We start from the raw sequence: 14,270 nt of genomic DNA, 5'->3' as shown, positions 1-14,270 counted from the left end.
CCCTGCATTTTACGATGCGCTTCGGAAGAATGCAGTTGAGGGATCTGTGTTAACCCAGCAGCATTACGCCGTTTCCGGTTCCCAGTTGGTGTTTCCCGATTGCAAATCTATCGGAAAAAAGCAGTGGATCCCGATGGCATGGACACTTACGCAAGGTCTGCCGCGCCGCCGTGCTACTGGAGCCTATTCGCAGTTTCTTCAGCCTTCAACCCAGCTCCACCGCCATCGCCCCGCAGCCCTGCCGCAACGCGACCACCGACCATCGAGCCAAAGCAGGCGGCATGAGGAGGCTTGATTCGGTACACTTATCCATGCTGCTCATCGGGGTCTCCTTCGCCTGCTACTCCCCCAGTCTGAATTCCCTGCAGGACCAGGCTTACAGATCCGCCGTGGTGATTGAGGGCAAGGTGCAGTCCGCGCCTCAGAACGTCTCAGCAGAGCTGTACAGTGTGAATGTCAAAGTCCTGGACTTGTGGCCGCGAAACAGCGGGGGTCTGGAGCGGGAGCAGCTCGTCACCGTGGGGGAATTTGGCTCGGAGGCTCCGTGCGCCAAAGTGAAGAAGAATCACAAGTATATATTTTTCATGGACCCAACTGATGAGCCCTTGGTTTTTAAAGCGTCGTTTGCGCCCTTAGATACAAGTGGGAAAAACCTGAAAAAAGATGTTGGGAGGATCTTGTGTGAAGACTGCGGTAAGTTTATGCCCACAAAATGCTTGTGCAGGGGCTTGCAAATTGACATTGGCCGTCGGCTTAGGTTGTATGCTTATGTGTGGTGCGGATGACATCCAAATGTTTGATTTAAGTAACAGATGGGGGCTTGTGGGGGCGTCTCTGCAGCAATATTGGGCAGGAATAAAACGCTTAAAGGTTTTTCGTGGTATCGTCAGACATATGCAAAGACACATGCTTAGGCACACACGCGCTCGCTGCTCATTTGTAGGATACCAAATTCTTTCCTCAAGACAATTGTAATAAACTAGCAGTGTTCATGGCGGATCCATCAGACAGGGCCCAGAGCTTTTATGTTCGGATATGAAAAGGTATAAAAGATCAGAATGACTCAGAATATTTTCAACCGTTGCCGTCAGGACCTAAAGCTCATTGCTCTGTTGGGAATAGAAAGTTGCTGGTCTGCGCTTGTGTAATGGGCCTTCAGAACAACTGCACTGGGAGTGGAGCCTTTGAAACTCCACTCAGGACGCGGGGAATATCTTCCAGCCAAGAGTTATGTCACCTGTTTGCACACCGCATTTTTATGACCTTTGTATAATAAGAAATTGGATTGATCCCATCGTTTTTTCATGACGGCATGTTCCTCGAAAGCACATTTTAACCTTCAGTTATTGGCTACTTTTGATTCAAAGCGGCAACTCAATTCCCACTCTCGCAATTGCAAAGAAAAAATGACACTGCATCTTTTTCTTAGTATTGTGATATAACTAGAAGTTGGTACCATTCTGTCAGTGAATGAGTTTCAGGTAATCGTGTTTTCCACAGGCCTACTGTCAGAGGGCTTCTACTTGTAAGAAGTAGTACGCGTTTAGATTGTCGCTGTCCAGGGTACTGTACCGTCCTCTGCTCTTCTTATGAACGAGTACGCGAGAAACACCTTGTCTAAAAAATGAGAATGGAAATATGCAATGTTTATGTAACTAGTGCATAAGTTAAAAGTTTCTTCCTTTCCATGAGTAACTTTTTTATTAGATACTTTGCTACTCAGTATCCCAGTTCAAGTAGCCTAACTATTGTTAACAATTTGAAAAATGTTGTCTATGGTAATTGAGAAGCAGCCAGAGACTCACCGCGCCTTCAAAATAATCCAACTGAGGTGCGTAGACCAAAAAAGTTTCCCAAAGGTGAAGAGCTTGAAAAAAGTCCACACACTCAAACATCAAAGAGTCAACAAGCGAGATGAAAGCAATATAAGCAATTTACTGAGGCTATGATAATTAAAATACCAAGTGTTCACTTCCAAATATGTATTACAGTTGTTGCTGGTATCTATTCCAGTTGTATTATTAATTCTTCATAGGTACTAATGCTACATGTGTATTCAGACATTTACTATTTATTCTAGTAGCATATTTTGAGCACAAACTAGCACCTACTTATTATATACTAGTGTCTATTCCATTTTTTATTGGTGTTAGTAAGATTTCTACATTTTCTATTTCTATTTATTTATAAGATTTCTATTTTGAATATGTACCATGTAGTTAAATGTAAAATATATAGGCCTACTTTTTACACACCTTTTTAAGGCAGCTCTGTGCCTGCTCAAAATTTAGTGTAAAAGTGCACAACCGCATGAAAGCCATACTGAATTATGCCTGCTCAGACCCACGTCAGCTCTTAGTTTCAAAATATACGGTTGTTATTGCTGTGTAAATGCATTTATGTCACCTCTGAGCAGCATTAAACAGTCTGTGTAAAGACACCTAAATGCCACTTTAGAGGCACTTCTGTGCTGCCTGCAGTGTAGCACTAGAGAGCTAATTAATCTAACATGTCTCATTAATTGGCACTAGTATCTAATAAGCACAAAAAACACCTTTTTAGGCATCTTTACACAGTTGAGTAAAGGCTGCTCTGTTCCTACTCAAAATTATGTGTAAAAACTTAATGCTGCTTAAAGCCAGACTAAATTAAGCCTGTTCTGACCCACCTCAGGCCCTAGTGTCAAAGCACACAGTTGTATTTGCTGTGTAAATGCATTCATGCCACCTCTGAGCAGCATTGAACAGTCTGTGTAAAGACACCTAAATGCCACTTCAGAAGCGCTTCTGTGCCACTTTTGCAGTGTACATTTGGTTTTCGAATGGATGCTAGAATATATTGCAATAGACTAGAATGGGTAGTATCAATTGAAATGATCTGAAAGTGTGTAGCTGAAAAGTTGAGTGCTATGAAGATAGCAAAGTGCAAGAAAAAGTTTGAGTCTAATAAAATGTTGACGTAAAATATTAGTTTACTTTGTAGTAATTAATGTAAACAATAGTAACTAGTTTTGAGGATTAAATGTTAAAACACTTGCTACAGTATGCTAGTACATGCAGCTTATGAAAACATATTGTAGCAGACAGAGGCCTTGAATCAGAACTATCGTTTAGATTTCTCTAACCTCATCAATAAATGGAAAATCTTGTCCCATGGCTTCTTTTCAAAGATCAACGAGTGCTCGCTAGATGACTTTGCAGTTTCTTCTCTCAAGTGAATCTAACCTCTGCATTGAACTAACTTGTGTGATGTAACAAAATTATTTACACCATTTGCTTTGCGATGAGACTGCCGTCTGCCATTCACTTACAGAAACTTTTTCTGTTCCGCATGATGCTTCAACATGCATGTTTGATGTGAAAGGGGTCTGTAATAAATTTAGGGGGTTGCTGCGAAAGATAATGGTCCCGATCTGACCTCCACTGGCATGACTGTATGTCTCTCTGGATAGAGTGCGATTTAAACAGGAAGGCACAAGCTTTTCAAATATGTCAGTTCTGACGGGTGCCTCTTTTTTTTGTAGATAAAAATGTTTCTTCTTCTGTCCCTAATGGCTCAACCTCACACACATTTTTTTATAGAGGGAGACCTACATATCACTCATGAGGAGTGACAGGTGGGTGTGTGCGGTCGTGTGTTTCTCCTCCAAAATGTGTTTTGCAAGGAAGTTTGTAGTATTTGATGCTCCTCTTCATGTGTGATCCTGATTTTTCCCTTCCCCCTGTGTGGAGGTCACAGCTGCATCGAGGTGGCAGTCCAGAATATGCCAGTGGCTCAATATCATTGATCCGAAAGAGCTCTCGGGCAAAACTGCATGACACAGGACAAGAATAACGGCTGGTGATTGACATGCACAGAGGGAAGGACTTATTTCGTAGATGCATATGTCTTTTTTAATAACTATGTAAGGTCAAATCTAAAACGTGAAGGATTTTGGGCCAGACCAAACACAGAGATCCTGTCATAACAAAATCCCTGTGGATGCCTGACTGCCATGGAAAATTTACCTCAGTAAAATAGTGTATGATTCAAAAGGCTGTAACAATAGAACTGCCTGAGGAGATTTAGTGATGATTGGCCACATATTTCAGATACAAACTGGATTCGGCCTTGAGAAGGAAATTGGTGACTGCCGTCTTACTGCTGGGCACTCATGGTGTGTTGTCATCTGGGGTAATGGCCATGTTAAAACACTAGATTTATAAACTTGGTCATATTTAGGATACTAAAGCGGGATTATGCACTCTCTTCAGCATGGCCCACTTTTCCATAGCTCCAAGAAAAGAAAATCTCTCTCTGCAGTTCGCCCACACATATTCCCTTCAGACAAACAGGCCTTAGCTCAGAATGTGTTTCAAGAGCTGGACACAAGCAATCGGTGAAAACCAGCCAGTTTTGTTGCATTAAGATTGTAAAACGTACCAATATTGATATGGTTTAGTAGGAAATTGGTAGGAAACGGCTGAAATGCAATGCAGCATCATCTTGCCTTAAAGGGATAGTTCATCCAAATAATGAAAAGTCTGTCATCATTTAATATTTTTGTGTTTTTGGTCCATGCAGTGGAAGTCAGTGGGTCTGCACAGACTTTCATTGTATGGACAAAGACAATTAAAACACTCTTTAAATGATCTTCTTTAGTGTTCTTAAAGGGATAGTTCACCCAAAAATGAAAGGTCTGTTATCACTGGTCCCCACTGACTTTCATTGTATGGACACAGAGAGTTGGAACATTATTTAAAATATAATTGTTTGTTTTCTTAAAGGGATAGTTCACCCAAAAATGAAACCTCTAAAGAATCTGAAAAGAAGATATTTTGAAGAAAGTTTGTTGCCAAACAGTTTTGGTGACCACTGATTTCCATTTCTCATATATATTATATTGTATTATCCCTAGTGAAAAATAAATATGCAAAAATGTATTTGAAATACATTTATTTCATGCTAAGTATACTACAAATACATTTATGTATTTATGTACTTAATAAAAATACCCCGCAACTGTTCTTTTAGTATACTAAACTGGCATACTTAAAGTCTGCTAAATTGGAACTACTAATTAAGTTGGCTTGAAAAAGTAACATGCTAATCATGCTAGAAACATGCTAGCAACCTGTTAAACATGCTAGAAACATGCTAGCATCATGCTAGTAACATGCTAGCTGTTTCTTAGCTGTTTTTACTGAATCAACTGGTTTTAGCTGAGTTAGCATAGAAACATGCTAACAAAATGCTAGTAACTTGCTAATCATGCTAACAAAATGCTAGTAACTTGCTAATCATGCTAGAAACATGCTAGTAACTTGTTAATCATGCTAACAAAATGCTAGTAACTTGTTAATCATGCTAACAAAATGCCAGTAACTTGTTAATCATGCTAACAAAATGTTAGTAACTTGCTAATCATGCTAGAAACATGCTAGTAACTTGCTAATCATGCTAGAATCATGCTAATCATGCTAGAAAAATGCTAACAAAATGCTAGTAACGTGCTAATCATGCTAGAAACATGCTAAAAATATACTAAACATGCTAGAAACATGCTAATCATGCTAGAATCATGCTAGTAACATGTTAATCATGCTAGAATCATGCAATCAACATGCTAGTAACTTGCTAATCATGCTAACAACATGCTAGTAACACCCTAGCAACCACCCTGAGTACCCTAGCAACCGCATAGCAGCACCCTAGCAACCATTCTGGGTACCCTATCAAACGCATAGCAACACCTTAGCAACCAACCCAGGTACCCTAGCAACCGCATAGCAACACCCCAGCAACCACCCCAGGTAGCCTAGCAACCGCCTAGCAACACCTTAGCAACCACCCTGGGTACCATAGCAACCACATAGTAACACCCTAGCAGCCACCTAAAGTAACCTAGTAACCGTATAGCAACACCCCAGCAACCACCCCAGGTAGCCTAGCAACCGCCTAGCAACACCTTAGCAACCACCCTGGGTACCATAGCAGCGGAGAACTGCTGGGCAAGTTCTCCACCGTGTCGCCGAAAAGGCCGGCCTGGGACAAACCACCCCAGGTAGCCTAGCAACCGCCTAGCAACACCTTAGCAACCACCCTGGGTACCATAGCAACCACATAGTAACACCCTAGCAGCCACCTAAAGTAACCTAGTAACCGTATAGCAACACCCCAGCAACCACCCCAGGTAGCCTAGCAACCGCCTAGCAACACCTTAGCAACCTCCCTGGGTACCATAGCAACCACATAGTAACACCCTAGCAGCCACCTAAAGTAACCTAGTAACCGTATAGCAACACCCCAGCAACCACCCCAGGTAGCCTAGCAACCGCATAGCAACACCCTAGCAACCACCCCAGGTAGCCTAGCAACCACCTAGCAACACCCCACCTACCCTAGCAACCGCATAGCAACACCCTAGCAACCGCCCTGTGTACCTTAGCAACTGCATAGTAACACCCTAGCACCCACCCCAGGTAGCCTAATAACCGCATAGCAACACCTTAGCAACCAACCCAGGTAGCCTAGCAACCACCTAGCAACACCTTAGCAACAACCCCAGCTACCATAGTAACCACATAGCAACACCCTATCAACCACCCAGAATACCCTAGAAACTGCATAGCAACCTCTTAGCAACCACTCTAAATACCCTAGCAACCGCATAGCAACAGCCTAACAACCACACTGAACACCATAGCAACCGCATAGCAGCACCCTAGCAACCAGCCCGGGCACCTAAGCAACTGCAGAGCAACAGTCTAGCACCCACCCCAAGTACCCTAGCAACCATATAGCAATACCTTAGCAACTATCCCAGGTTCCCTAGAAACACCCTAGCAACCACCTTGAGTAGCCTAGCAACCCCCCTAGAAGCCACCCCAGGTACCCTAGCGATCTGTTTTTCTATGTCTGTTCTTCTGATAGACTGTATTGCCTTCAAAACATTCAAACTTTAATCTTTAAAACTATTTTAAGTATTTCAAACTACTTCAAACTGAAAACCTTAAAACTTCAAGCTTTTAAAACGTTTACAAACTTTCTGGCTAGGCTTTTTCAAGCCAACTTAAAGTTTGTCTACGAACTTTACTATCTAGTTTTGTACTTAATGCAATTTAATTGTTTGGAAGATAATTGTGTTAAATATATACTGAAGTGTATTTGATTGTGGAAGTATATTAAAGTGGAACTATTGCAAGTATAGACTGTTTCATCGGGTGCACGCGCCTGGCCCGAAGTTAACTTCCGGTATGTGTTTGTTTGTCAGTCTGGCTATGGGACCGGCTACAAACGCAGTTAAAGTTAAGGTGAATAGACTGAAGTTGGGCTCAGGTGGTTGTGCTGTGGGATGTGTTTCCCATACATTTATTTATTTGTGGTGCTCGCCACAATATCAAAACTGACTGATTTTCCAAAAGGCTTTGTTGAATAAACATGAGCACGTACTGCACGTTTAAAAATCAAAACGAGGCGCGGGTTTTTTTCATATCACTGTATTTCTGAAGGAAGACTATCTTTAGAAAATTGTCGATGTCATTTTCATTTCATCTTGCATGTTATATGCCTGATAAAGCAGCGTTTTGTGAGCCGTTACTGGGGAAACCTCTGTTTCTCCCGCTTTGAAGCACCTCCTACTGGCAGAGAAGCATTTTCAGCAAGTCCGTCTGATTTACCCAGCAAACATATTTTGCTTATCAAAAATAATCTACTCTAGAGGGACTACTTAGCTGCTGTTATTGATTCTATTTGGAAGTCTACCGGAAGTTAAGTTTAATGCCACAAAAGCGCGCATGCGCAGTAACGTTTGTTTATGTTATTGCCGTTGAAACCGTCTATACTTCAGGTAAACTTTAAATTAAAGCCTGATATTATTTAAAGATCATACAATCCTCATCAATAGTGACATTAAAACACATTTTAGGCTTAATATTAAGAAATGTGCATTGTGCACAAGTAAAAATAATAAATAAAGTTATTATAACATATATCAGTAAGTGTTGAGCAATACATCAGTAAATATATTAATATATTTTATCTATACTTATAATTAAATAAATGTATTTTAAATATATTACATCCCACAGAAGAAAGAGTCATACAGTTTGGGGTTTTAGTAAATGGTGTCAAAATTTTCATTTTTGGATGAGCTATCCCTTTTTTTTTTCTCATTAAGATTTTTTTCTCGGGTTTATGTCTTTATTTACATGTGCCATGTTGTGTGTCCCCTGATAGTCAGGTTTTGTTTTCCTTCAAGCACAATAATAACTATTTCAGGCCTGGAATCATATAATATGAGCCACACATATTTTGCTTCTGAAATGCAATTTGATTAAAACTGGAAACCAACAATTAGCACCATGTCTTGTACAATTGCAGTTGTAAATTATTTTTTTTTAGGCAAGCTGTTTATAAAGTAGGTTTACTTTCCTTGGTAGAAGACAAAGCAATTAATTCATAATAACATAAATCATAGTTACGTTTCTTCAACATCAATTTACAACAGCGGAATAGCCTGTCCGTGTGCAGGCCTGTACGGTCCATCCCTCTGAGCTGTGAGTGACTTTCGGGTGAAAGCAGCGGTGTAGATCGACTGACTGAAGGTGGAATACCGAAGATGGGCTTCCCATCGATCCTGGTCACGCATGATGATGAATGTTTGTGTAGGTTGCTCTGCATCCTCCCTCTTGAGATAGATTCATACACTGTGGCCCTCTTCATCGCTGTTGTGCGGAGCATGGGGCTGACAGGAGACATATGAAGCAGGCCTCCAGTGGTCTCCAGTGTGTCAGCTGTACTCTGGGACACGTGTTGTTACCTAGACTTAATTACTGCATGATAATCACAGTCAACTCTCGGTTCGGCTCTCTGTATCTGCGTATTTCAGCTGTTTGCTTCAATTTTGGCACATTTAGCTGGTAGGAAACCGGATTATTCTTAAGCAGGATATGTGCCATTGCTTGATTTATATCGCATCTCTCTGATTATATAATTCACAGAATATCAGTTATTAATATTTTGAAAACATACAGTATAGCATTTTTTTTAATTTTTATTTGACTCCTATCTGCTTGAAAACTCTTGTGGACAAGGGATAATGTTTTGCAGATTTTCATGGCCCTGGAAACCCCTGCTGGTAATATTGCAATTGCACTTTTGAGGCAAACAGCATCATTCTCCATTGAACGGGTGTTCAAAAATAAACCTGTTCAAGCATTTTCAGCAAGTCCGTCTGATTTACCCAGCAAACATATTTTGCTTATCAAAAATAATCTACTCTAGAGGGACTACTTAGCTGCTGTTATTGATTCTATTTGGAAGTCTACCGGAAGTTAAGTTTAATGCCACAAAAGCGCGCATGCGCAGTAACGTTTGTTTATGTTATTGCCGTTGAAACCGTCTATACTTCAGGTAAACTTTAAATTAAAGCCTGATATTATTTAAAGATCATACAATCCTCATCAATAGTGACATTAAAACACATTTTAGGCTTAATATTAAGAAATGTGCATTGTGCACAAGTAAAAATAATAAATAAAGTTATTATAACATATATCAGTAAGTGTTGAGCAATACATCAGTAAATATATTAATATATTTTATCTATACTTATAATTAAATAAATGTATTTTAAATATATTACATCCCACAGAAGAAAGAGTCATACAGTTTGGGGTTTTAGTAAATGGTGTCAAAATTTTCATTTTTGGATGAGCTATCCCTTTTTTTTTTCTCATTAAGATTTTTTTCTCGGGTTTATGTCTTTATTTACATGTGCCATGTTGTGTGTCCCCTGATAGTCAGGTTTTGTTTTCCTTCAAGCACAATAATAACTATTTCAGGCCTGGAATCATATAATATGAGCCACACATATTTTGCTTCTGAAATGCAATTTGATTAAAACTGGAAACCAACAATTAGCACCATGTCTTGTACAATTGCAGTTGTAAATTATTTTTTTTTAGGCAAGCTGTTTATAAAGTAGGTTTACTTTCCTTGGTAGAAGACAAAGCAATTAATTCATAATAACATAAATCATAGTTACGTTTCTTCAACATCAATTTACAACAGCGGAATAGCCTGTCCGTGTGCAGGCCTGTACGGTCCATCCCTCTGAGCTGTGAGTGACTTTCGGGTGAAAGCAGCGGTGTAGATCGACTGACTGAAGGTGGAATACCGAAGATGGGCTTCCCATCGATCCTGGTCACGCATGATGATGAATGTTTGTGTAGGTTGCTCTGCATCCTCCCTCTTGAGATAGATTCATACACTGTGGCCCTCTTCATCGCTGTTGTGCGGAGCATGGGGCTGACAGGAGACATATGAAGCAGGCCTCCAGTGGTCTCCAGTGTGTCAGCTGTACTCTGGGACACGTGTTGTTACCTAGACTTAATTACTGCATGATAATCACAGTCAACTCTCGGTTCGGCTCTCTGTATCTGCGTATTTCAGCTGTTTGCTTCAATTTTGGCACATTTAGCTGGTAGGAAACCGGATTATTCTTAAGCAGGATATGTGCCATTGCTTGATTTATATCGCATCTCTCTGATTATATAATTCACAGAATATCAGTTATTAATATTTTGAAAACATACAGTATAGCATTTTTTTTAATTTTTATTTGACTCCTATCTGCTTGAAAACTCTTGTGGACAAGGGATAATGTTTTGCAGATTTTCATGGCCCTGGAAACCCCTGCTGGTAATATTGCAATTGCACTTTTGAGGCAAACAGCATCATTCTCCATTGAACGGGTGTTCAAAAATAAACCTGTTCAGACTAAAGACATTTTTAAAATGTTATGGAGATTCAATATTTAATTTAAAAAATCACTATTTAAAAACATATTCAAATGACAATTATTTTATTTTATTTTATTTTATTTTATTTTATTTTATTTTATTTTATTTTATTTTATTATTTTATTTTATTTTATTTTATTTTATACTGAGGCTCTAAAAGTCACCATGAAATCAAATTGACAATTCTAATTTTTATTTTATTATATATTTGGAGTGCTGCAGTGTTTATTATAAATGATCCATCTGAGCACAATATTCTAAAAAACAAAACAAAACACAACAAATAAAGTTGTAATCTTTAATCTAATCAATTCCAACTGCACCAAATCAAGCTATTTCTTTCTCTCTTGTTTTTCCCTCAAGAAGCTATTTCACTCTGATATACGTCACAATATGAAAGAAAAATCGGATGGAATTTCTGTTTTATGCTGACCTTAAAAGTGAGAAAGAAAAATGTATTTGCTGTCTGCTACTTTTGACATTACAGCTCATGGAAAGTTGCTAAGAAAGAGATTGTGATGGTACACGTTCATGTAGTGTCACCAGCCAATCAGTATAATCATAATGTAATTTTCCTGCAGCTGTAGAGTCATTAGTCACATGACGTTTTTGCTCAGATGATTGATTTAAAACAACCTGGCAGCAGAATGGAGCCTCCATGAGAGAAGATGGCAGTCATGTATTTCTGTGGAGTCCTGCACCAGCCAAGCAAGTGCCAATGAACAGGAATGCTAACAATTAGTTTTCCCCAGATATTACAGAGTCAGACCTCCTTGCTTGAGTGCTACTGAGACAACCAATTACCTAGAGTGGACTCAGTGTATAGCGCAAGAGCAATCTTGACTGTTTGGCCTGTGTGCATTCTGTCTGTTTTCCTCTTCAACCTTTTGCCAGCTCCTGTCTCCTCATAAAGCCCCCATGAGCACTCTCATTCCTTCTCCCTCTGCTTCGGTAACAATCCACCTTCTGTCTTCTCAAGCTGTAAGTGTCTCATAATGTGATATCAACATCCACACAGAGCAGAGCTTCACTATTTAGTGAACAAACACACTAACTACAGAAGGCTGTAGTTCTCTGTGAATCAATTATGTACTGCATGGTCTGAATGGAGTTTCCATTTACATCCAGTGGCTCCAAAAATTATTGCAGCAGTTAGGCATGCATAGTTCAAATCTAAATTCTGTCATCACTTACCCTCATGTTGTTCCAAACCTGTGTGACTTTCTTTATTGTGTGAAACACAAAATAAGATATTGTTGGTAACCAAACAGCTGCCGGTAGCCATTGACTTCCAGGAGAAAATACTATGGAAGTCAGTGGCTACCAGAAACAGTTTGGTTACCACAATTGTTCAAAATATAGATATACAACAATTTAAATTTTTGGGGGGTGGACTATCCCTATTCAGACACTTAAAATATCTGAATGGCATTACATTATATAACTAAATACTCAACAAAGTTATTTGGTATTTGTTCACCTATTCAGACTTGTTCAAAAGTTTTGGGTCAGTAAGAAAATTGGGTAACACTTTATTTTAAGTTGTCCTTGTTACACATTTCATGTTCTTACTATTATAATAACAATTAATTATGCATAATTACATGCAAGTAACCATAAACCAGACCCTAATCCTAACCCTAACCATGTAGTAAGTACATGTAGTTAGTTAATATTACTCAATAAACTCGCTTAAATGTATAATTACACTGTAACAAGGACACCTTAAAATATAGTGTAACCGAAAATTTATTATTTTATTCAATAATAATGTAATGCCTGCAGAAAATTCTGCATTGTCAGCACAGGAATAAATTGCACGTTATTATATATTCAAAACAGTTATTTTAAATTGTATTAATATTTAATTGTTATGTTCAATTAGATTTATAATATTTAATTGCAATGATTGTTATAATATTAATGTTTTACTCCATAATAAATAAATGCAGGCCCATTCTTACAGACCCCAAACTTTAGAATAGTAGTGTATATAAATTATTATTTAAAAATACTAGATTTTTTTTTCTTTAAGTGTGCCTGTAGTGTTTAAATAGCTTTGAGGACACTTTAACTTTAAATGGATTATGTTTAAATATATTAGAATAGCAAAAGTGAAGAGGTAATTACTAAACTGAATGCCAATTATTTCTACTGTAGACTTTAGTTCTTGTATTTGTGTTTGCTCTGGTTGTCAAATCCCTAAACATTAGTTTCAGACATTTTTTGCAAGTAGTTATGCATGCTGTTAAAGTTTGAATGTTTTTTAAATCAATTCACATTCAGAGTGGATACTCTAGATTTCTAACATTGCATTAATTTTTCATGGGTTAAGGTATCCATTTTTCATAATGATGGCTTACCTGATAAAAATAAACCCAGTGATGGCCTCAAGTTTTGTTATGTTATATACTGTTGTCAGTCATTCAATCTGTCTTTAATTCAATTCAATCTGTCTTTAATCTGTCTACCCTGTTATAATTAAAGTTTTTAATGCGCTGGGAATAATTGAATCCCATAATAAAGAATGACCTCCAGTAACGCAAGTGGTACGTTATTTTGCTGAAAATGCTGACTTGCACGAAGGTTAACACTCTGCGTTCCTTACCCAAGAAGGTGATCATTTCTGGCTTTAAACACAGTATTTGTGACAAAAGTGACCTTGCTGGGTTACAGTAGTGGCAGAGCTGTCCATCGTGTGATAAATTTAAAGAGCTCTGAAAATAGGCCCACAGGGATTGGATTGTCTGCAGAGTGTTACGAAGGGAAAGAGGCAACAGAGACAAGCCTGCGTAATACCTTGTAATTGACAAGCTGTAAATCTGAGTCAGGGTGTTTTAGGCTCCAGCTGTAAAGGCAGTTGAGTGTGAGCTGTGTGTTTTTATTGGAACTCAATGTATTGGTGCACTGTGACCATTTGAGAGAGAAACTGTACACCATTTATGAGTTAACTGCATATTTATATAGGCAATGAGAACATGTTCTGCAAATTACTGTTAAGAACCTAGTACATGCTTCTTTACCCATATGGGTAATAAATGCAGGCAAGATGTCATGCATGGGTACAGCAAAATATAGGGAGTCTGGTGTTGGATGAGTATGTTAGCATTTTTCATTCTCTAAGAAGTTGTTATGTGTAAAGGAATATTTAAAGGAAATAATAAATGATTTACTGGACCTTACAATATTCAAATCCTGCAAAAAAATCTTTCTTTCTATCTATCCTTGTTATGCTATATTTGACCCTGGACCATAAAACCAGTCATAAGTAGCACAGGTATATTTGTAGCAATAGCCAACACACTGTATGGGTCAAAATTATCGATTTTTCTTTTATCCCAAAAATCATTAGGATATTAAGTAAAGATCATGTTCCATGAAGGTATTTTGTAAATTTCCTACCGTAAATATATCAAAACATAATTTTTGATTAGTACTATGCATTGCTAAGAACTTCATTTGGACAACTTTAAAGGCGATTTTTCT

At 38.5% G+C, this 14,270-nt stretch overlaps 1 protein-coding gene across 7 annotated transcripts in view; it reads left to right on the top strand.

The window, feature by feature from the left end:
- Positions 1-14,270, top strand: part of nrg2a (neuregulin 2a) — a 93,446-nt gene continuing 79,176 nt past the window's right edge. For 5 of the 7 annotated variants that reach the window (XM_016545138.1, XM_016545140.1, XM_016545136.1 and 2 more), the window contains exon 1: positions 1-693. In XM_016545138.1, the coding sequence (XP_016400624.1) occupies positions 282-693 (412 nt within the window). In that variant the 5' untranslated portion in view covers positions 1-281. The remainder of the gene's footprint in view (positions 694-14,270) is intronic. The other 2 variants (XM_016545141.1, XM_016545143.1) reach the window with 2 other exon arrangements.

This window comes from Sinocyclocheilus rhinocerous, unplaced genomic scaffold, assembly GCF_001515625.1.
Source record: "Sinocyclocheilus rhinocerous isolate Xijiao unplaced genomic scaffold, SAMN03320098_v1.1 scaffold69, whole genome shotgun sequence".
Lineage (NCBI taxonomy): Eukaryota > Metazoa > Chordata > Actinopteri > Cypriniformes > Cyprinidae > Sinocyclocheilus > Sinocyclocheilus rhinocerous.
This window is presented reverse-complemented; position numbering and strand designations above follow the sequence as displayed.